Source organism: Leucopleurus acutus (genome assembly GCF_964270905.1).
Source record: "Leucopleurus acutus genome assembly, chromosome: 7".
NCBI lineage: Eukaryota > Metazoa > Chordata > Mammalia > Artiodactyla > Delphinidae > Leucopleurus > Leucopleurus acutus.
Window position 1 is genome coordinate 100,066,907 of NC_139150.1, and position 23,296 is coordinate 100,090,202.

General features: G+C 56.9%; 1 protein-coding gene across 2 annotated transcripts in view; it reads left to right on the forward strand.

Annotated features, from left to right (window-relative positions):
* BMP1 (bone morphogenetic protein 1) overlaps positions 1–22,957 on the forward strand; it is a 40,117-nt gene extending 17,160 nt beyond the window's left edge. Inside the window, exons 9-20 of one of the 2 annotated variants that reach the window (XM_082842060.1) lie at positions 5,211–5,313; positions 6,788–6,904; positions 7,167–7,312; positions 7,414–7,609; positions 8,871–8,996; positions 9,777–9,937; positions 10,350–10,530; positions 14,342–14,467; positions 17,538–17,665; positions 18,052–18,265; positions 20,125–20,375; positions 22,294–22,957. In XM_082842060.1, coding sequence (XP_082698186.1) covers positions 5,211–5,313; positions 6,788–6,904; positions 7,167–7,312; positions 7,414–7,609; positions 8,871–8,996; positions 9,777–9,937; positions 10,350–10,530; positions 14,342–14,467; positions 17,538–17,665; positions 18,052–18,265; positions 20,125–20,375; positions 22,294–22,428 — 1,884 coding nt within the window. In that variant the 3' untranslated portion in view covers positions 22,429–22,957. The remainder of the gene's footprint in view (positions 1–5,210; positions 5,314–6,787; positions 6,905–7,166; positions 7,313–7,413; positions 7,610–8,870; positions 8,997–9,776; positions 9,938–10,349; positions 10,531–14,341; positions 14,468–17,537; positions 17,666–18,051; positions 18,266–20,124; positions 20,376–22,293) is intronic. The other variant, XM_082842061.1, reaches the window with a different exon arrangement.
* Positions 22,958–23,296: the final 339 nt, after the last annotated feature.

A 23,296-nucleotide genomic window follows, 5' to 3' on the forward strand; every position in this document is an offset into this window, starting at 1 on the left:
GCAGGAAAGCGGTTTCAGAAGGAGACCATAGTCAAATGTTGCAGAGGAGCCAGGAAGATAAGAACTTAAAATGCTTTTGGATTTGGCCGTATCCACCCTCATTCCCATCAAGGTCCAGCCCAAATTCTGCCTCCTCCCATCCCCCAGCTGGGCAGAGACGACCCCTCCCATCCCTCCTCTGCAAGGCCTGGGCTGGGTCCTCCCTTAAGTCCCTCTTCTCAGGCACTGAAGGGCGTAGAGCTCTGAGCATGGAGGGAAAGTCGGTAGGCCTGGGGAGGCCACACGGAATGGAGGTTGAGGGTATAAGTTTAAGATCCGGAGTGCCTGGGTTTGACTCCCAGCTGTGCTCTTTACTGGATGTATGATCTTGGGGAAGTTGCTTACCCTCTCTGTGCCTTTTTTTCCCCATTTGTAAAATGAGCCTGGTGATAGTACCTCCCTCATGGGGTTGATATGAGGATTAAGCAAGTTCATGTACGTAAGGCGCTTAGGGCACTGCCTGGAACATAGCGGGAATTCAATCAAAGTTAGCTGCTAGTATCATTCTCCAGTCCTGATCTATGAAATGAGTGAGCCCTGGTCAACTTCCCCGGGTACCTCATTTGCCTCCCTGCATTCTGATCCGGACCGTCCTGTGAACCCAATATCAAACTATCTAAGCAAATTCAACTCCAGGAGTGAAATTAGTGTTTATCAAGTGGCATACACTGTCGTATGGATGTGTGACACGTATGTATGGTACCCGTGTCAGACAAGGTCGTAAATTTTACATGTATTAATTTAATTCCCCTAAGTCCTATGAGGCTGGTACTATTACCGTTACCATCTTACAGATAAGGAAACAGAGGCCCAGAGGAGTTAAATGAGGCCTAAGATGTGACTGTAAGCCAGACAACAGGTCCCCCAGGGTTGGCGTGTTCTCCCAACTCCTCCCTGAGAGCACCCAACAAGCATGAGGAATACTTCCCACACACAGGGTGCACCTGGGGACTCTGTACCCGTATCTCATTTACCCCCGACTCCCCAGTGGAGTCGTTATGATCACCTCCATTTTTCGGACAGAGACAGCGAGGCACAAAGTCACCAGCCAGGAAGTGGCAGAGCTGGCCCAGTTTTTCTTGGCAAAGGGCAGTGCCCCTGCCACCAGCGCACAGCTGTTTCCACACGACAGAAGTTGTTACAACTCTTAATTAGACACCTCCGGTCTCAGTATAGCCGTGGCTGCCCCTCCCCGTAGGAGGCCCCTGACTGCTCGCCCAGGTCTCTTCCTTCCACATGAGGTGGCCTCTGCTTCCTCCTGCCTGTGGCAGGTCCTGGGTGGGCCCCGTGGGGCTCTGCCGGCTGGGCATGGTTTCTTCTTCAGAGGCCTGAATCCATCCCCCCTGGACAGAGTCACAGTTGTTTCCGGGGAGGGAGGGAAAGTGGCTGCCGTTCTCAGGGCTGCTTGCTGAGTGAAATGGATTGGCAGGCCCAAGGAGGCCACGTGGAGTAGGGGTTAAGGGTGTAAGTTTAGGAGTCAGGGAGCCCTCACTCGGCCCTCTGCATTCCTTCTTCCACCCAGCAGCTCTTCGACAGATATTTTTGTTGTTTGCTAGATATAAAGATAACAGATGCATGTTGTAAACATTTTGAGCAATATAGGAATACGTACGGTAAAAAGTGAATTTCCTCCCCTTGATCATCCTCCACATCCCACTCCACAGAGACAACTAAGCATTGGTAACACTTGGGATGTCCTTCCAGACCCTTCTAGTGTGGGGGTGTGGGGGTGGGGGTGGCCTTCTGTAACTTGCCTTTCACTCAACAATAAATCACAGTCATCGTTCCACGTCAGCACGTATAGATCTACCTCAGTCACTTTCGTGGTTGCTTGGCATCCCGTCATCCTGACTGCCCTTAATTTAATTATTTAATCATGCCCTCAGGTCTCCTGATGGATGCTGATTTAAGTTTTGCCAAGCTTTCATTACTACCAAAATAAATACCTTGAATAAATCTTTATACACTTGGGCAAGTATATTAGAGTAGATTCCAAAAAGCAGAATTCTATTCAAGAAATATTTATTAAACAACTATTATGTGCCATGCACCGAGGATTCCATAGTGAATTAAACTTCCTCTGTGGTCATATTTGGTCTTTTCTAAAAAGGTAAAATATTGGGTCATAAGACACTGGCTCTATAGCAAGAATTAGAACAGATTTTCAACTTCAGTTTTTCAAAATGCCAGGACTTGTATTTTTATACTAATAATAATAATACTCCCAATGAGGATTAATCATCAAGAGTAATATAGTGCAGTTTTCGGGGGCTCCCTGGCAGCCTAGTGGTTAGGATTCCGGGCTTTCAGTGCCGAGGCCCAGGTTCAGTCCCTGGTTGGGGAACTGAGATCCTGTAAGCCATGCGGCGTGGCCAAAAAACAAAAAAGGAGTAATATAGTGTACTTTTCGTGTTTTTTAAATTTTTATTTATTTTTTGGCTGTGTTGGGTCTCTGGTGCTGCACGTGGGCTTTTGCTAGTTGCGACGAGTGGGGGCTACTCTTCCTTGCGGTGCGCGGGTTTCTCATTACGGTGGCTTCCCTTGTGGCAGAGCATAGGTTCTAGGTGCACAGGCTTCAGTAGTTGCAGCACGCAGGCTCAGTAGTTGTGGTACGCGGGCTTAGTTGCTCCACAGCATGTGGAATCTTCCCAGACCAGGGATCAAACCTGTGTCCCCTGCATTGGCAGGCAGATTCTTAACCACTGCGCCACCAGGGAAGTCCCCTGTAGTGCACTTTTCAAAACGTGATCTCACTCGATTACATCTCAGAGTAACAAAATTAATGAAAGCTCCCCCAAACACAAACATATTTAAACTCATGTGTGAATCAAAAGAAAATATGAAAGATGGACCATGGGTTCCAAGCTAGGTCAGAAGAAATGTAAGGACACGGGGGTGAAAGGCAGTGAAAGTACAACAGGCTCCGTAGATTGAAGGTTGCAGTGAACTGGAAGGATCGTTGAGCTCTGTGTACAGAGGGAGTGAGCAAGGAAAGATTGGGGCACATGGATGTAGAGTGGGGTCCTTGGATTTGATATTATGGATGATAACAAGGTCCAGGGCATGATGTGCTGGCTGAGAAGGGGCAGAGAGAGGGTGAGAGAGGAGGTTAGGGAATGCAAAGGTCAGGAAATGGCAAGGATAGTGCAGGTGGATATTGAAAACACCAAGAAGGAACTTCCCTGGTGGCGCAGTGGTTAAGAATCCACCTGCCGATGCAGGGGACATGGGTTTGAGCCCTGCTCCAGGAAGATCCCACATGCCGCAGAGCAACTAAGCCCGTGTGCCACAACTACTGAGCTGTGCTCTAGAGCCCACGAGCCACAACTACTGAGCCCATGTGCCACAGCTACTGAAGCCCGCACGCCTAGAGCCCATGCTCCGCAACGAGAAGCCCAAGCACCACAAAAGAGAGTAGGCCCCGCTCGCCGCAACTAGAGAAAGCCTGCACGCAGCAACAAAGACCCAATGCAACCAAAATAAATAAAATAAAATAAAATAAAAAAGTAAAATTAAAAAAAAAAGAAAACACCAAGAATTCTGATGGGGTCGGTGCTAAAGTGACCATGAGCCGGGAGCTCTTCCTTGACCAGTGGTTTTCATTCTGGCCTCCACTCTGTCTGCCTCTAACACTGCAGTGAGCCACAGGGGAGATGGACACCCTTGTCCCCTTTTCCTCCAGCGGGGAACCCAGCTAGCACCTAACAGGTGGGCCCCTTGGGCCTTCTCATGCCCACTGCACACTCCTCGCAGATGGGGGTGCCATTCTCTGGAGTCCCTGCTTGTTGGACTCTGAACATACAGCAGCCTTCAGGGCTCACTCCGGAAACTTCTAAGGAAGCAGTTTCCCTCCTAGTAAGGGTGCTTCTCTACCTGTTCATATGCCCCCCTGCTGGGGAGACTTGGTACTTACCGAGGTATCAAACGTTCCTCCACTATTAGGTGAACGTTTGATGAGTTCAAGGGCTGAAATAAGTTTATGTGAAGGAGGTACTTAGGGCAGTATCTGTACCTATGTATTGCTGTGTTAGGGTGAGATGCTCTTTTCTCATTTTATGCACCATTTTATGCAGAGGCGAGATTCAAACCCAGGCTCGTGTGACTGGAATCTGAGTTTTTCACTAGGTGGTCTTTTCATGCATATGTCTTATTCTTCTAAGTCCTAAGCTCCTTGACAGGGACGTATCTTTTTTTCTTTTTCTTTTATTATTTATTTATTTTTGGCTGCGTCAGGTCTTCGTTGCTGCGTGCAGGCTTTCTCTAGTTGTGGCGAGCGGGGGCGCCTCTTTGTTGAGGTGTACAGGCTTCTCGTTGCGGTGGCTTCTCTTGTTGTGGAACATGGGCTCTAGGCGCGTGGGTTTCAGTAGTTGCGGCACACAGGTTCAGTAGTTGCGGCTCGTGGGCTGTAGAGCTCAGGCTGAGTAGTTGTGGCACACGGGCTTAGTTGCTCTGCGGCATGTGGGATCTTCCCGGATGAGGGCTCGAACCCGTGTCCCCTGCATTGGCAGGCAGATTCTTAACCATTGCGCCACCAGGGAAGCCCTTTGTTTTTTTTTAACTGAAGTGTAGTTGAGTGTCTTAAACCCATTCTCGGGAGGCATGCAGACCTGATACTCCCTTCAGCGGTTAGCACGAGCCCTGCCTAGAACCAGCACTCAGTAAATGCGCGATGATGGGTAACTCAGGCCTCTTCCCTCTGCTCGTCCTCTCTGGACCCTTCATTCCCGTTCAGACCGCCCCCTGCCCCCAGTCCCACATGCCTCCCTGGGCCCTTCCTCTCACCAAGGAGACCTCTTCCCTCTAAAGATGCTGTAATTTATATCATTTAAGTTGACCATGAAGAGAGCTGGGTTTGTTTAACCCTAAGCAACGGCTCCTTACTAAGGAGATCAGTAAAATGAGACCCCAGGTCTCAAACATACTTTCAACGAGGCTGTGCATTTTAAGTGAGGCCTGGCTTGGGGTATCTGGGAAGAATGCTGACTAGAACTGGCAGATGGCTGTGGACGAGGGACACTTCTGTGCCAGGAGCTCCTTTCTGGAACACTTAACTATTTATAACCCATGGCAAACAGCCTCACGAGGCAGGCAGCGGTCATGGGGCTGGTGGGCGAGACCGGCGGGCGATGTGTGGGCAGCGGTGTCACCTTCTTCCTCCCCCATTTCCCCAGATCATCCTGAACTTCACGTCCATGGACCTGTACCGCAGCCGCCTGTGCTGGTACGACTACGTGGAGGTCCGAGACGGCTTCTGGAGGAAGGCGCCCCTCCGAGGTACCGGCACAGCCCCGCCTTACCTCCTCCTCAGCTGCGTCCTTCTTAGAACTACTCACATGACACGCTGTGCATCCTCCCCCCAACACTAGCACTTGGCTACGGGCAGCACCCTAGCATGGGAACCAGGAGTCCTGGTATAGTCAGTGCTGCAGCTCCATCACTAAATGTGTGACTTTGGGCAAGTCTCTTCCCCAGTCTGGACCTCAAGGTCCTCAGTATGGGCTTCCAGGCCTCCCTCAGAGGGTGGCTGTCAGTGTATAGGTGTGGGCAATCACACAGGGTGACAGAGGGAGATGGACAGGCCTGTCCTCTCAGCTCCAGGCTCTCTTCCTCATCTGGGCAATTTCAGAGGCTCTGTTTTCTGTCTGCGAGATGTGGCCTGAGGGTGCCCACGATGCAGCCTGGTGCACCACAGAGACCTACATTCCTGGCACGGTCGCCCAAACTTGTTTGCACAGGGTGCCTTGTCTCGGGGGTAGGGGAGTGGGTAAGTGGGGGATGGATGGGTCAGAACCACAGGACAGAAGATGCTGTAATGGACACAGAGTTAGAGCCTGAGGAGCTACATGAATTCTTCTTCGATCTGGATGTGAGCCTAAGTAGCTCAGGACCGCTCATTGGCGTTAGAACTTTGTCTCACAGCCCAGCCTCTGCCTGAAGCAGGCTGACGAATCCTCGCTAACCATCTCTTTTTTTCCCCCAGTTTCTGATGGTCGAATATTTCTTATTAGTCACCCAAAGCAGCTGTCATTACGACACTTCTTGCTACAGAAGTGTTAGCATTTCCAAGATTGCTGTTTCTTTCTTTTTTTTTTTTTTTTGCAGTTTCTTTTTCATAACTTACATTCCTAGGCCAGCAGCCTCTGTCCATTGCTGTAAGTTGGGAAACACCCATATTATTACGAACACACACATCAGCCCTAGCCAGTTCTTGACTACAAAGAATTCCACAGATGGCCAGCCTCATCCGCTTACGTGGATTCTTGTCAGGTTTTATTTCAAAGAGGACATTTTCTCACCCAGTCCCCGGATTCTGGGATTTATTTGGGGTCCCATGGCGTCCCCTGCATTTGAGCAAAAGAAAACTGTTGCTTGTTTTTGGTTATTACTTGTTTGCATGGAGAGCAAATAAGAAAGGATAAGTAGTGATGGTAATGCTCTTTTTAAAAAGTAAATAAAACACAGATACCATTGGCTAAGGTGAGGAGTCACCGTTCCTCCCAGAAACAGACTCCTATCCTTTCCCTCAAGGGCAGGAAATCTTCTAGAGTGGACTCTGGCCCTTCAAGGCCAAACTGGACCTTGGACCAGATGCAGGCCAACTTGAATGTGTGTCAAGTGCAGACCAGGGCCAGAGCCCCTGAGCCCCTCAGAGAGGTGGGGAGGGCTTCCTGGAGGTGCAGCCCTGGTGTGGGAAGGGAGAGGGCCTTGCTTTGGGCCTCACTGCCCCCTGTCCACGCCGTCTGTCCAGGCCGCTTCTGCGGGGGCAAACTCCCGGAGCCCATTGTCTCCACCGACAGCCGCCTCTGGGTTGAATTCCGCAGCAGCAGCAACTGGGTCGGGAAAGGCTTCTTTGCGGTCTATGAAGGTACCGAGGCAGGGGGACGGGGGAGTCAGAGGTGGGGTCCCTGGGCACCCTAGAACCACTCCCTCCTGGCACCCCAGAGGCAAGGCCGAGGGCCCGTGAAGGAGGAAGCAGAGATCCCACTGGGACTGGCCAGGGCTAGGGGCACTGGGAAGCTGGGGATGTGGGTGGGCAGGGCTAGAAGAGGGGGTAGAGGGGCTCTGGAACATTGCAGAGCATTCTGACCGACATCCTCTTTTTCCCAACTCGTCCCCTGTCCCCAAAGCCATCTGTGGGGGAGATGTGAAAAAGGACAACGGCCACATCCAGTCGCCCAATTACCCAGACGACTACCGGCCCAGCAAAGTCTGCATCTGGAGGATCCAGGTGTCCGAGGGCTTCCATGTGGGCCTCACCTTCCAGTCCTTTGAGGTGGGTCAGAGACCCCCAGGACGGCCCACCTCCTGCGGGCTTCCGGGGCTTGGGTCTGGGCCGCCAGGGCTCCTCCTGCTGATGGAGCCCCCGACCCCCAGATTGAGCGCCATGACAGCTGCGCCTATGACTATCTGGAAGTGCGCGACGGACACAGCGAGAGCAGCACCCTCATCGGGCGCTACTGCGGCTATGAGAAGCCGGACGACATCAAGAGCACGTCCAGCCGCCTCTGGCTCAAGTTCGTCTCTGATGGGTCCATTAACAAAGCTGGCTTCGCCGTCAACTTTTTCAAAGGTGCCTCCTTCCCCGCTCCCCTACCCCGGCCCACTCCTGTGGCCAACCCACCTCCTTTGTTCCTTCTTTTTATTTTTTAAATTTTATTTGATTGAAGTAAGAACACTTAGCGTGAGATCTACACTCGGAGCACATCTAAGTGTACAAACCAGTTTTGCCGACCAAGGCACAGTGCTGTGCAGATCTCCTTGCTTGACGGAAACTTTATGCCCGCTGATTCATAACTCCCCCCCTCCCCCTCCCCCAGCCCTGGGCACCCATCATTCCACTCTTCAGTTTTATGAATTGGGCTGTTTTAGATACCTCTTGTAAGTGGAATCATGCAGAATTTGACTTTTGGGGACTGGCTTATTTTACTTAAAATAATGTCCTGAAGGTTCATCCGTGTTATCGCATATGGCAGAGTTTCCTTCTTTTTTAGGGCTGTATAGTATTCCACTGTGTGTCTGAACCACATTTCCTTTAGTCTCATCCATGGATGGACACCTTGGCTATTGTGAATGGTGCTGCCATGGCTTCATTCGTTCCTCATTCACTCACTCAACACACTGTGAGGGATTCGTAGACCCTGGCGCCCTGCCCTTGAATTTATGGCCTAACTGGGCAGAAAAGGTCCCACTGAAAACCTACATACCTCACTGAGTAAATGACAAACGTAGGTAAAAGTAGCTGACACACGGTAGGTGGTCGACAGAGAATTGACATAAAAATTCAGGCGTTGCCAAAAGTTTGTACTGAAGGAATGTTGGTGAGATGTGCAGGCAGAAAGTACCGTAGGAGCTCAGGGAGGAGACAAGGCAGCGTGGGCTTTTTATCGGCGTGACCCTGGGCATTGAGGGTGTTCTGCCCAAGCCTCATTACCTCGTCTGTAATCTGGGCACAGTTACAGCCCCTCCATCACAGGCTTCATGTAGGGATTGAAGCAGAGGTGAAAGAATGGTACTCAGCCAGGGATGGCGCATGAGAGGCCCCAGTGAATGGTGGTGGCCACCAGCCCAGCCAGTGTGGTCAGAAGGAAGGCTCCATGGGTCCACCTGTCCCCTCCTTCAGGGAACTGCCTGTCCCTTTGGGGTTGTCACAGACAGGATCCCCTGGGGACCGGGTGGGGTTCTGAGCAGGTCACAGCTGACTTCCTCCCGCTGGAATGGGACTGGGGGTGGTCCTAGCAGCCTGAGGGATCCTGGACTTGACTCCCAAGCAGAGGGCAGGAGGAGGGACCCAGGCCCCGGACTGGGAGTCACTGACACCCTTACGACTGCAGAGGTGGACGAGTGCTCTCGGCCCAACCGCGGGGGCTGTGAGCAGCGGTGTCTCAACACCCTGGGCAGTTACAAGTGCAGCTGCGACCCTGGGTATGAGCTGGCCCCTGACAAGCGCCGCTGCGAGGGTAAGTGCCCCCGGGCTGCCCAGGACCCTGTTCCCTCTCCCACCCCAAACCCTCCAGCCCGGGTCTCTTCTGCCCTTGGACAGACCCCTTTCCAGAAAAACGAGGATTCCCTGGCACTTTGGTCACTACTCATGGGTAAGGAATACATTGTCTCTTTCAATCCCCCGGAACACACTGTGACCAGGTGTGATGTACTCTGGTTTGGTTTCCATTCTTGTTCTTCTTTTTAAATGCTGATCTTGATTGATTTCATCACCCAGCAGAAGGTCACAATCCACAGTTTGGAAACCACTGTTCTTAGACAGGCACTGAGTTCCAGCCTCTCATTATAAATGTTCCCAGGAGGTAGTGAAACGCTCTCTGGCTGACTGTCTCCAGCTCAGCCTGATCTTGCTGCCGGGCTTCTCTCCACTCACCTCTGAGCAGCTCCCTCTCCCTCCGTGCCTCCCAGTCCCTGCCCCCTGGTCCTCCCTGCTTCCCTCCCAGCAGCCCCTGCCTACTGGTACTGCCTTTCTGGAGCCCCTCACCCCACCCCCCACCTCTAAGCAGACGCCTGGCCTGTTCTCTCGCAGAGAAAATTGAAGTGACCACACAACTCCTCCTACTCTGAAGACACCCCCGCTCCCCTGCCTCCTTCCCCATAGAGACCACACACCAGCCCCCCAGGCTGGGGGAACCCACAAACCCACTCCTCCTCCTTCATGCACCCCAGCCTGTGTCCATGCCCTTCTCTAGAGCCGGGACTCCTGGTGGGTGACGCCACCTCCCTTGTCCCCCCAGCTGCCTGTGGTGGATTCCTCACCAAGCTCAATGGCTCCATCACCAGCCCGGGCTGGCCCAAGGAGTACCCCCCTAACAAAAACTGCATCTGGCAGCTGGTGGCGCCCACCCAGTACCGCATCTCCCTGCAGTTTGACTTCTTCGAGACCGAGGGCAATGATGTAAGTGCCCGCCTGGGGCTGAGGAGACGCAGGGAGGTCTGAGGCGTGCGAGCTCAGCCTGGTGCCTGCTTCCTACCCTCCGAAAGAAATACTCCAGGAATGTAGAGGCAGTGTGTGTGTGTGCGGGGGGGGGGGGGGGGGGGTCAGAGGAAGCAGGGGAGGCTCAGGGAGGAGGGCCTTGAAGGCCAGGGAGCACGTGGCACGTGGGAATGAAGGCCGTGGAGTCCAGAAGCCTGTGGGGAGAGGCAGGGCTGGGGGCTTGTGTGGGGAGCACAAGAGGAACTGATGGGGTGGGGTGGCAAAGCAGGTAACTAAAGGCGAAAGGACCCACGGAACAGGGAGCCTCCTCAGGCGCAGGTGGTCAGGAGAGGCTTCCTGGAGGAGGTGGGCCTGGAGCTGCGCTGCCCCACAGGTGTGCAAGTACGACTTCGTGGAGGTGCGCAGCGGACTCACGGCCGACTCCAAGCTGCACGGCAAGTTCTGTGGCTCCGAGAAGCCCGAGGTCATCACCTCCCAGTACAACAACATGCGTGTGGAGTTCAAGTCCGACAACACAGTCTCCAAAAAGGGCTTCAAGGCCCACTTCTTCTCAGGTAACCCCGGACTCCCCACCTCCGAGCCCCGCATCCCTTTCTTCCTGCCGCTGCGCCCCTGTACTCTGCAGCCCCTCTGGTGCCAGGCAGCAGGGTCTGTCCCCTGCTCCCCCCACTGGCCCTCCACCACCAGGACAGCCCTCCCTGCCTGAACCCCGCTATTCCTGAGCCCTCAAGGCTGTATGGGAGCCGACCTGAGGCCGGGCAGGACATAGGCCTGCAGAAAGGAAGGGAGAGGGCGCTCCAGGCCTCAGGGGCCGCAAGCCAAGACCCGAGAGAGGTCAGGCCCTGGGAGCAGGGAGTGCAGTGAGGCCGGACGCTGCCGCATGCAGAAGAGGAGGGTGTTTGCATTGGACTGTGGGGCAGGTTATCCGGCAGCGGCTGAATCTTTAATCAGAACCAGCACAACCAAATGGGGTCATGCCGGGGCCTTCAGAAGCGATAAGGAGCCTCCCTTCCCTCCACCCCAAAGCCTTCCCACTCCCCCGAGGCCCACGGTGGGGGACTCAGATCCACCCAGCACATGTCTGTTGACAGCTGCCCCATGTAAGCCTAGGGGTCAAGTCCCTTTAAGGGCCCCATCTCCGGGCAGACAGGAGGCCATGGGCTGGCTGGAGCAGACAGTTTGTCGGGGAGCAACCCAGGGGTCCTCATCCCCAGCATGCCTGGTGGGCCAGGCATGGGCGGCAGGAAGCCCAGAAACCTCCGAGCGGGTCCACGCTGCCTTCCTTCTCCCCTCCTTTGCCCAGGGTCCTGCATCCTCAAGCCCCCTATGTGGCCGCCCTGCACCCTCGCCTGCCCCCCCTGGATGCCATGCACTGCCCCTGTGCACTGGTTCCCTGCTTGGTACTGCCAGCCACCCCGCTCTGCTTACAGTGCCTCACAGCCCCCGCCCCACTGCTGGCTGAGACCCTTGCAATGCGACTCCCTCTCTTCCCTGGGCCCACCTGGAACCCGTGTGAGGTGCTCACCAGAGGGCTGAGGGGACGTAACATCCACTCAGGGATGGGCTCGGCCCTGGGGAAACCATTACCTGCTTACTCTTGTCTCTTCCTGCCCTTCTGTTGCTCCAGTCTTGGTAGGGGGGCGGGGCGGAGGGAGACCAGCACCGCATCTGTCAGACCTAGAGCCCAGGGCTCTCCACCCACGGTTACTGCCCTGCCCTGGCCCGACACTGCTACCCTCAGCCCACCCTCAGCTCTGCACAGACGCGCGCGCACACACATGCACACACACACCTGCACACGCACACTTGCACTGCCCCTTCTCACAAGAAACCTGCAGAGGACCCTCACCGCTGGGCATCAAGGTTCAGCCCTCAGGGTCCAGGGCATCTGACTCTGACCCCCCAGGAGGGGGGCTATTTGGACTTTTGGGACACCCAGCGAGGAGACCATAAGGCAAGAAGAAGAGAGAGCCTGAAGACCTTCAGTGTGACCCCAGCCACCTTCCGGGGCATTGGGCACTGGAGGGTGAGTGCCATCTCCTTGTCCCAGCCCGTGTCCACTCCCTGCTCCTGCCCCTTCTGCAACCTGCATCCCTGGCTCCCAGGAGAGGCTGCCCCCGACCATGGCAGAGCCCCTCTCCGGGCACTAAAGCAGCCCTTTCTCAGGGCTCACAGCGCTCAATACCGCACTCAGCACTCACTCACCCACTCACTCGCTCATTGGGCAAGTATTTCTTGTACCCCTACGATATGCCAGGCACTGTACTCGGTTTTTGGGGTGCAAATACGAGGAAGGCATGGGGGTCAATTTCAGGACAATCTTTGCTCATTCCGTGAGCTGGAACTCCTGAAGCTCCCAGCATAGTCATCAGTGAGTTACTCGGTGAAACCCCAGGATGGGTTGTAGGGTGCCCATCACCCCACATTCTCACAGGGCTTGTGCAAAGGCAGCTTCCACAGGGCCCTCTGTCAGGGTCCCTCACGATGCTCTAACTGAGGAGACCTGGGGAAGGACTTGGGGACTCCACCTCTTGACCTTGGGTTGTTTGGGTCCCACGGGGTCTGGCTCACGTGAGAGTGAATTGGAGAAGCAGGGCCATCTGGGAGCCAGTGCTCCAGCCCTTGGGCCCCTCTCCCAAGGGAGACCCGTAACAGGGCCGCCGTTGTCACAGACTCCGCCTGGCCATGTGAATGTCAGCAGGCATCTTTCTACCTCGGGGCTCATCTCTGGAACTCTGTGTGTCCACTCCCCTTCCCTGAATGCCTGCCTCCGTTCCAGGCACACAGTACCCAAAATGACCATGGAGAGACTGGAGGATATGTGTGTGTGATGTACCCGTGCCTGTGACCACGTGTCCCTCTGTGTGTCAGTTTCTGTGTTCATGGGAGAGCGCATGTGCAGATCCACCCGAATGGGAGCAGCTGCGCCTGTGAGCCCTCCTGAGTCCGCAGTGGCCTGCTGATGAGTCCGTCGTCTCTGCATCCACGTGTGTCTCTGTTTGTACCTGTGCTTGTGTGTGCCTGTGCATGCTTCCTCACGCACAGGGAGTGAGCCAGCGGCGTCTATCCCTGGCACGTGTACACAGGTGGCCGATGGCTGACGTGTGTGAGTGTGGTGTCTGTGTGTGAGGGGCTGACGTGTATCCTGTGCGTGTGTGTGTGTGTGTGTGTGTGTGTGTGTGTGTGTGTGTCAACCTGTGGGTCAGTGTCTGTGCTGCCGTGTCGGGACGACGGTACAGGGTGAGGGATAACATGTCTGTGGGTGTGTTGGCGTGAGTGTGTGTCTGTGTCTGTAACACACTCTGTAGCTGCAGCACCAGGAGAGAGCCGAGCTCTGGATGAGGCCCCCTTCCCATGGACTGCTCCCCTCTGCTAGAGACTCTGCGTCTCCTTCCCCAGCGTGCGGGCCTCATTCCCACCCCCAAGGCCTTCTCCCTGCCGCAGGCTTCCTCCTGTCTGTCCCCTGTCGCTGTGCCTCCTCCCACCCGCTGCCCCTCCGTGGCCTGGCTGCTCCGGACATGGCCGTCCTGCATGTGTGTCCCGCTGCCCCCCAACCCCGTGCTGCCCGTGGACCCCCCTCGGAGCCGGGCCTGGTTTTCACTGCTCTCCCTCCCTGGCCCCCGCCCTCCACCCGCACCCCTTGGTCCCTTTTCTCCTTCTCTCTCTCGTTTCAGAAAAGAGGCCAGCTCTGCAGCCCCCCCGGGGACGGCCCCACCAGCTCAAATTCCGAGTGCAGAAAAGAAACCGGACCCCCCAGTGAGGCCCGCCTGGCCTCCCGGACCCTTTGTTACTCAGGAACCTCACCTTGGACGGAATGGGCTGGGGGCTCTGCTGCCGCCCACCCTGACCTCCGCTCTGCCATGCCGGCCCGGCTCCCTCCGGCCGGACAGAACTGGTGCTCTCCTCGCCCCTGCCCCCGCTCACGTGGACAGGGGACCCTCCCTGCCTCCCGCCCCTCCCATTTTGATGGTGTCTGTGACATTTCCTGTTGTGAAGTAAAAGAGGGACCCCTGCGTCCTGCTCCTTTCTCTTGCAGTCTGCTTGTCCGTGTGTCTATTTTTCCACTTGTCCGTCTGTCCAGTAAGCAGGTAATGGTAGAGGGTTCCCATGCTGGTCAGCTCCAGACCCCAGCCTCCCTCCGTCCACTTCTCCTTTCTCTCCGCACAGCTGGGCCCCCCTCAGCCACCTCCGCTTGATGCAGTGCCCTGGACCCCCACCATCGCCTTGACCTCCGCTCCCCACCCTGCCTGTGGGGGGGCGGGGGGAGGGCGAGGTGGACGCCCAGCCAGTCCTCCCACTTCCCCTGGGGCGATGCAGCCCTCATCCCTGCACAGACCGGTCTGCCCTTGCTTGTTCCCCCTGCAGACAAGGACGAGTGCTCCAAGGATAACGGCGGCTGCCAGCAAGACTGCGTCAACACCTTCGGCAGCTACGAGTGTCAGTGTCGCAGCGGCTTCGTCCTCCATGACAACAAGCACGACTGCAAGGAAGGTAAGCGCTGCCAGAGCCCCCGGGCACCTTCCCCTGCCCACGGGCTGGGGCCTGAAGGGCTCAGCGCTGCCATCTCCTCCGGCCTCTCTTTGGACTCAAGAAGCTGAGTGACCTCTGAGGTCACCTCGTTTTGCCTCCCGCCTAGTGCACGGACCCTCCCCATCCCTCCCGCGCCCCCCCCCCCCAGCAATATCCAAGCCACACACACTTCTGGAGAGGAGGGGCTGCCCCCAGGCCCCATTGTTAGGCTGTTCTGGTAATTAGTGCTCCTTAAAATCCATGTCCAAGTCTTTCTCTTTGCCCAACCTCCCGCTGTCAGGGACGCAAGCTGGGACAGTGATGAAGAGCACAGACTGTGGTGCCAGGCTCCCAGACCTACCACTTAGCCAGCCACGTGCCCTTGGGCAGCTGACTTCCTTTCTCCGCACCCGGGTTTGCTCACGAGTGACTCCTGGATGGTACCAGCACCCTCCTTCTAGGGGCGGGGCGCTGTGATGTGCTCCGAGCAGCGCCTGCCTCATAGCAAGCAGTCACGTATGTCACTGTTATTGGTCACATCTCTGACCCCTGGGGACACCCAGAACAGGGCTGCTGCCTCCCTGACATTGAAGCCCTGCAGATCCTTGGAAACAGCTCTCAGGTCATTGCCCAAATCACGTGATACCTCTCTGGATGCAATACAACCCTGGCCTGCTCCCAGTTGCTGATTCCACCGTGGCCCGTGCCTGCTGGGGATGTACTATCCCAGCAGCACAATGTAGGCTCGCCTCTGACACTGAGAGTCTGTGTGCCGTTGGGTGAGTCATTTCGGCCCTCTGAGCTTCAATTGCCTCACCCATGAGATGGTCCTACGCTTTAGAGCCCTTGCTTTGAGCACTTAGCACAGTGCCTGGCAAATGCCTCTTCTCACCATTACTAGGTGGACAACCAAAGTACCAGCAAATAAACTGCCGACTAGGATAAACAGAGGTGAAGCGCCCAACGGACGCCCCAGGGCTTCCATCCCCAGCGCTTCAGGCTGTCCAAATATAGAGTACCTGACTCACGGAGCCCCCATATCTTTTAGCTAGGGGAGACCTTCTTCTGATGTTGTCTAAACTGTATGCCATCTCTGTACTCTCTATGAAAAACAGGGTTTTGCTAAAGAACCCTCAGCATTGACATCAACAAGATAGCAGGAGCAGGTGTAAACCTCCTGGGAAGATGGCCTGTGCGTAGCTCCGATTCACTTTAGAAGAACTCATCGTTTCTTACTCAAGTGCTAGGCTAGTAACAAATCAGTATTTCCTGACCCTCTGTGGGGGGTGTAGCTCTGTGCAAAGTTCTGTAGGGGGTTCAAGAGGGGATCCCTCTGCTCCCGAGGAGACTGCAGTGTAGCTGGGGAGAGAAGTGGGCATGGAAGGAGAAATCAGAGGGTGGGGACAACTGGTGTAAAAATGGGGTGGGGGCCAGTGAGTGTGGACATGGGAAGCTGAAGATGGGTAATGGAAGCAGCTCATAGCTCAAATGTGGAGGCCAGGAGCTCCACCTGCCTCCACCAGGGCCGCTGGGTGGCCTGCAAGGGCACTGCCCCTCTGGACCCTGGCGGCTGTGCATTCATCCTGTGAGCCTCTGACTATAGGCACAGCTGTTCAGCCTGCACCCCACCCACCCCTCTCTCCTCCCCAGTCCAGCCGTGCACTGGCTTTTCCTCAGAGGGACCTGTCAGATTGGATGATAACGCTTAAGGAGCATCAGCCTTGGAGTTTGTGAGGCCATGCTGTTCCGAGGCAGAAGGCAGATTGCAGTGGATCAAGGAGCCATGAGTAGTGAGAACATGGTGTAGCAAGTTTTCTTGAAGACAAGGAGACAGGATGGGTGGTAGCAGGAGGAGAGCGTTGTTTCAGGATGGGCAAAGCGTAGGAAGGGTTCGTGGCCTGGCCGAGCTGGCAGAGGGAGTGAGCGCGGGTAATGTGTGACATGAGGGTCCCCAGATGGTGGGCAGCAATGAGCTCCAGCTCAAGGAAGGAAAATCCATTCCTGCCCGGGAGGAGTGGCACCTTCTCTAAGACAAGGCAGGAGGGAAGGTGAGCGGGGAAGGTGAGTTTGCCGGTAGGGGTTGGGAAATTGAAGTTGTTCATATCTGAGGGCCCTGCTTTTCTCCAGGAGGCAGGAGGTGAGGTGGTCTGCTGGGAGCGGGGCTGGGAGTTGAGGAGAGGGCCAGAGGTTCGGAGCCGTAGCTGAGGAGGTGAGAGATGGAGCTGGTGAAGGATGAATCCAAAGACTATCAAGGGGTGGGGGCCCAGCCACGCTTGGAGACCACGAATGGGGTTTTCCAAGATGGTGCCGCTCAAGCACGGCCCTTGATGAGCAGTTGGGGTGATGGCCCACATGGTCCAGCTGATAGAGAAGCAAGTCAACCCAGGAGGAAGTGTTGGGAGGAAGTGGAAGGGTCAAGGCCATGGAGGCCTCTCTAAAGCTGGAGAGCTGTTAGGGAAAGGGAGGGCCTGAGCGCCCTGGAAGAAAGGGAGGCGGCCACTGCGAGGGTGATGCGTTTGTAGCATCGAGAATTGGAGGGTGATGGCGAAGCCTTGGTGGTGAGAGGTGAAAACCCATAGAGCTGAGAAGGTCAGGGGCACGAGGCATGTGGGTGGACCATCCACGTGTGTGTTGACATCACCTAGGATGGTGGCAGGAGTGGGGTGGAGAGAACTGAGTCAGATGCCAAAGTCTTCTGTGGATATGGAAGTGTGGCAGGAGGTCAGAGGATGCCAGCTTCGTGGAGAGCAGAGGTGGTATGGCCAAATGGCCTCAAAGGTCCAGGAGTGTACACAGGGCGCCTGGGAGGGCTGCTTCCATGGCTGGTGCCAGGTGAGGTCCAGCTTGGAACTGAGCAGCTAGATTTCCCCGGGCTGGGTGACCGAATGGAAAAGAAGTGACGTGAGCTTTCATTCCATTTCTAAGTGGGGGACAAGAGAAGCAAGAAAGGGGGAGGAGGGGAGGGAGGGGCTTCTTCCTTCCTTTCTTCATAGGGGCCATTGGAGCACTGGGGTCCCTGCTGATCCCCTTCCCCTCACTCACCTCTCCACAGCCGGCTGTGACCACAAGGTGACATCCACCAGCGGCACCATCACCAGCCCCAACTGGCCTGACAAATACCCCAGCAAGAAGGAGTGTACCTGGGCCATCTCTAGCACCCCCGGGCACCGGGTCAAGCTGGTAAGGTGCCCGCTCCCCACCCCGCTCCTCCGTGCCATCTGCGCATCACCTATTTCCTGTCAGCTCCAAAGCCCCGTGTCACTCAGAGCACTGCTCAGGGCCATGCAGGCTGCAGGCTGGTGGCCTGGCTGAGCCCACAGGGCTGCCATCCCTGTGAGAAGCCCAAGTCTGGTGTGGACAGAGGCCCTTTCCCAGCATACAGTGGGTTTGTACCTGCCATCGCCTCATTCCTAGGTCCTCCCCGTCTCCCATCCACCAGCAGTGGCCACTGCCCTGGTGTCCATGAACTGGGGTCCGGGGGCCTCGGTTTGGTGCCACCTGTTGCCCACGCCTCCTGCCCCCGGCCACATAATTCCTAATTCGCTGTCCTCCCTCATGCCCTCCAGACCTTCACGGAGATGGACATCGAGTCCCAGCCTGAGTGTGCCTACGACCACCTGGAGGTGTACGACGGGCGTGACGCCAAGGCCCCCGTCCTGGGCCGCTTCTGCGGGAGCAAGAAGCCCGAGCCCGTCCTGGCCACGGGCAGCCGCATGTTCCTGCGCTTCTACTCTGACAACTCCGTGCAGAGGAAGGGCTTCCAGGCGTCCCACTCCACAGGTGAGCCCACCGCAGGCCAGGGTGGGGGCAGCCGGTGCCCTGTGTGGTCATTTGTCCTGGAGGCATCTGCTGATCCTGGTCTCAAAGGCAGGCCCTGGGCTCCAGTCGGAGGTTTACAAAGAGCTCCTGAAGACACAGACAGGCCCAGCCCCTGGCCGGGTGGACAGACAGCATGTCCTGAAGGCCAGACCAGAGGGGCAGAGAGTCAGCGTCCTGGGCCAGGGAGAGGAGGTCCTGATTAGGGGTGCGAAGGTCAGAAAGAGAATAGGGCGGTGACAACAGTGGGTAGAGAACCAGAGATGGGGAGGGAATCCCCTGGAGTCCCCAGAGGTAGGACACTTGTCTGTGCGGTAGGCCACCCACATTCCACCCCCCCAGATTCACGCTCTCATTCATTCTGCAGACATTTGTTAACACGTGGCAGGTACGTGGCAGCATCCTAAGTGCGGGTCACAAAATGAACGAAGCAGGGCTTCCCTGGTGGCGCAGTGGTTGAGAGTCCGCCTGCCGATGCAGGGGACACGGGTACGTGCCCCGGTCCGGGAGGATCCCACATGCCGCGGAGCGGCTGGGCCCGTGAGCCATGGCCACTGAGCCTGCGCGTCCGGAGCCTGTGCTCCGCAACGGGAGGGGCCACAACAGTGAGAGGCCCGCGTACCGCAAAAAAAAAAAAAAAAAAAAAAAAGAACGAAGCAGACAAACCTCTCAGTCCTTGAGGGGTTTACTCTGCATTTACTTGTTCGTTTATTCAACAACCTTCTACTGAGCCCTGGACCCTGCAGGAGACTCAGAGGGGCACGGAGAGGTGAATCAGGCATAAGCCCTTCACCCTGCCCACACGGGAACCCACAGCCCAGGGGAGAGACAGGACACGGACAGATAATTACAGCGGGAGACAAAACACGCTAAGGGCCTCGCTCTGGGTGTGAGGTGATGGGTCATTGCAGGCAGGGGAGAAGCCCAAGCACAGCCACAACCCCAGACAGCTCTGGGTGTACACAGGTGACTGCAGGTCATTTAGTTTGGCTGGAGCAATGGGCGTGTGAGGACAGCAGTGAACTGGGAATGGTGTGGCTACAGAGAAAGGCTGGAGCCCAGTCCTGGGAGGCCTGGGACATCAGGCCAACGGAGACCGCTGGGGGCTTGGCAGGCTTCTTGTGGGTCTTAAGCTACCTGTTGGGGAGGCCCCAGAGCTGATGGGTCCACAGTCCCGCTCCTCCCTTTTAACTCAGCCTCTGACCCAGGCCTCGCCCATCCACGCCCCACCCGTGAGCCCAGGTGTCCTGAAGGCCAGAGGGCGTAGGAAGGGGTGGACGGGATGACCCTGCCCTGCCTGCTCTCGTTTGCCCTTCCCAGCACAAGGTCACACACTGGAGGCCCGGAACTCCATCTGGCCCTCAGACCTGCTCTGTTTGGCCCACACTGTGTTTTTTAAAAACATGAGCCAACGTTTAAAAATTAGGAGTTTTTGCATAAAATCCACGAGTACGTCTTCTCGCTTAAGAAAGGGAGCTCAGGCGACACAGGGCCCACATTCTTCCGTGATAGCCATCAGCTGGAGCAAATTAGCAGCAACCTCTTTCAACAAGCGTGCTCTCCCTGGGGCCTCTGCTCAGGGCGGCCTTCCACCCACCACGTCCCCGGGCCTCCGCGGGCATCTCTCCAGAGGGAAAGCCGCAGAGCACTTGTTCCAGGCCAAGGCCTGGGCTGGGTCCAAACCCACCTATCACTAGCCATGTGGCCTCGTCCCAGGGCCTCCATCCGGCCAGGAGGCCTGAATATGGGGAGGGACAGTGCCTGGGCCACAGCCGTGCTCGGGGTGGGGGGGTGGCTGATCTTGTGTCCCCCTCCCCCCTCAGAGTGTGGAGGCCAGGTGCAGGCAGAGGTGAAGACCAAGGACCTTTACTCCCACGCCCAGTTTGGCGATAACAACTACCCCGGGGGCGTGGACTGCGAGTGGGTCATCGTGGCCGAGGAAGGCTATGGCGTGGAGCTGGTGTTCCAGACCTTCGAGGTGGAGGAGGAGGCCGACTGCGGCTACGATTACATGGAGCTCTTCGACGGCTACGACAGCACGGCCCCCAGACTGGGGCGCTACTGCGGCTCCGGGGTGAGACCCGCCACCCCTCACCCCAGCGCAGGGACCCAGCGCCTCTGCAGGCCTGGGGTCCCGGCACGGGGGACAGCCCCTGCCTGGCACGTTGTAGGAGCCAGAGACCTACAAAGTGGGTGGTCGCTCACAGAGGCCCGCCCCGCCCTGGGCCATCCCCACCCAGGAAACCAGGTCCTTTCTGGTCAACACAGAGGTTCCTGCAGCCTCTGGGATAGGCCCTGCCCTGACCCAAGCCTGCTCAGCACCAGTTTGGTTGGGTCTCCAAGGTAGTTTGCATCTGGAGAGGAGGATGGAGTTCCCTCTGCCCTCTGATTCCCTCGTCCCAGTCCAAAGGCAGCTGACCAGGGCCCGGAATGAGGGCAGAGGTTGGGGCAGGAGCCAGAGACCAGGACTGAGCTGAGTCGTGCTAGGCAGTCGTTCTGGCGGAGCCATAACAATACCCTCATCTCTTCCACTGCCCGTTTCTCTTCTTGGTGAAAGGCCAGATGGCCCCAAAGCAGCTACTGATGCCGCTGTCCAAGCAGATACTGAATATTACCTCTTGGTCCATAAAATGGCACTTTCAGAGGCAGTGGGCAAAAGTTTGCTCGATGCGGTTTTAACTAAGGCCACAGGAAAACCGCAGAGGTGGGTTTATTTTCCTCCAGGCAGAGCTTGTGAGTTCTTTTGTTTTTTTCTTTTTCTTTTCTTTTTAATCTTCTCCTCCTTCAGGGAATGTCATCTTCCCCTCGCCATTCCACACACACACACACACACACACACACTTTTGCACATGTACTCACACTCATATGCACACTCAGACACGCCCTCCTTCCCATCACTTCCCTGGTCCCCTGCCTCTCATGGCCGTGCTCCAGGGCTGCCTGGGTGCCCCAGGAAGGGTTAAACTTCCCAGGAGCAGCAGTAGCTGCTGAACCCAGCATTGGCCGGTGGAATATCCCCTTAGGAGCAGAGCTTCAGCCTTTGTCAACTGGCAAGGGCCGGGCAGGGCTGGGACAGGGTGGAGAGCTGGGGAAGCGGAGCACACAGCCCCCCAGCCTGCCTGGCTCAGCCGCTCCAGGATCCCCAGGCGACCAAGCTAGTGCCCCCTCCCCACTTGACTCTTTGTGACTCCCTTGATCTGACACCTTTGGGTGAGTCACACACCAAATTGGGTGTCCCCAGGTGGCATCTTCCAAAGACTTCCATCAGGCTGGAGCAAACGGGAGGGGACCTGGGGAAGGAACCCAGTTCCGTCAGGGCTTCCTGGCATGGTTGCTGGAAGTGTCCCCAAGGTTTTCGGAGGGTTTTGAGGGCCGGGGCCTCTTCGTGCTGATGCTCTGGGGGCGGCTGTCATGCTGAGGGCCTGCACACAGAGGTGAGGAGGGGCTTGCAGGCGCCTAGGAAGGGGCATCACCCGGAGCTGACCATGGCCAGCATCGGGGGAGGGCAGGAGCGTGGTGGCCGAGTCCGGGTCTGGGGGACCCAGCTGTCCTGTCTTCTCCAAGAGACAGCCGGGACAGCAACAAGGCGGCCACTCAGACAAGCTGCTCCCTTTCCCAGCTATCCTCTTTCTGTTCCTGCCACCAGCCCTTCTAGGCTTGGAGAGCAGAGAGCTTCTGAGGGAAGCCAGGCCCAGCGGGGGGCAGTGCCTTGCCTAAGACTTCACAGCTAACTAGTTAGTAGCAGCGCTGGGTGTGGAATGAAAGTGTAACTCTGCACTTAAGACAAGCTCCTCTACCCCCTGCTACCTCCCCTCCTCCAGGCACCCCATTAAACCCCTGCTCCCAAGAATCCTCCTCCTGCTTCCAGGCGCTGGGGGAATCTGGCGGAAGTCGGGAGCTGCCCGCCTTCCTCATAGCTGGGGAACTCGGGGAGGGAAACGGCAGCCCTGCCCCTGGTCCTCAGTCTCATGCCCACCCCTTTCCTCTGTCAGCCTCCCGAGGAGGTGTACTCGGCGGGAGATTCTGTCCTGGTGAAATTCCACTCGGATGACACCATTACCAAAAAAGGCTTCCACCTGCGATACACCAGCACGAAGTTCCAGGACACGCTGCACAGCAGGAAGTGACCACTGCCCTCACACGGCGGGGACGGGAGGCCCGCTGCCCTCAGTCAACTGAGCCGGACAGCGGGGGCTGGGCAGAAGGCGGGACCCCGTCCCCGTCCCCCAGGTGCCAGGACCTGCGGGCCAATGGTCCAGGTGAGGCAGGGCACTGGACTCCTACATGAGCCACTGCCCCACCATCCCTTCCTCCCTTGCCCCCGCCAGGAGTGAAGGGCCAGGGCCAGGGAGCCAGAGCTTTCCCTGAGACACTTGAAGTGGCCATTCCTCTCTGGGGCCCAGCCCGGTGGGAGAGGGTCTGTCACCGGGACCCGCCCACCTTCCCTGCCCGTCTCTACACGCTGTATTGTGTATGGCCGGTGGCATATCTTCATTGTCATGTACATTTCCCACCCCTTCTCCAGCCCCGATTTGGTTTTATTTTAAGCCTCCATTTCCCCCTGTTTCCTGGGGCGTGAGTTTCCGTACATGTCCCACAGGAGCCAGGGTGGGAGGATGAAGGGGAGGGAGTGGGGCAGCAAGACAGGGCTTCTCTCAGGCCCAGTGGCTGGTCGGCCACACCAGGGCACCCCAGCCAATAAACCGAAAGTGTTACAGCCAGTATCCTGTGCCAGGTGCTGTCTGGGGTGTGGGGGCGGCGGGCGTGGGGTGGCCCGTCTCGCTCCAGATGCGCAGGCTGCTGTGTCTGGGGCCGGCCCCCAGCCAGGACACCTGGCCTCGCTGGCTGCCCTTCCTTCCGTCAATTCCAGGGCCCCAGAGGGTGGGATTTCACGGTCAGGCACACACAGATACGCCTCGCACACGTCAGCCTGCAGGCGCCCCATGTACACACACTGCTCGAAGCTCTCCCACACAGCTGAAGGGGAGGGACATT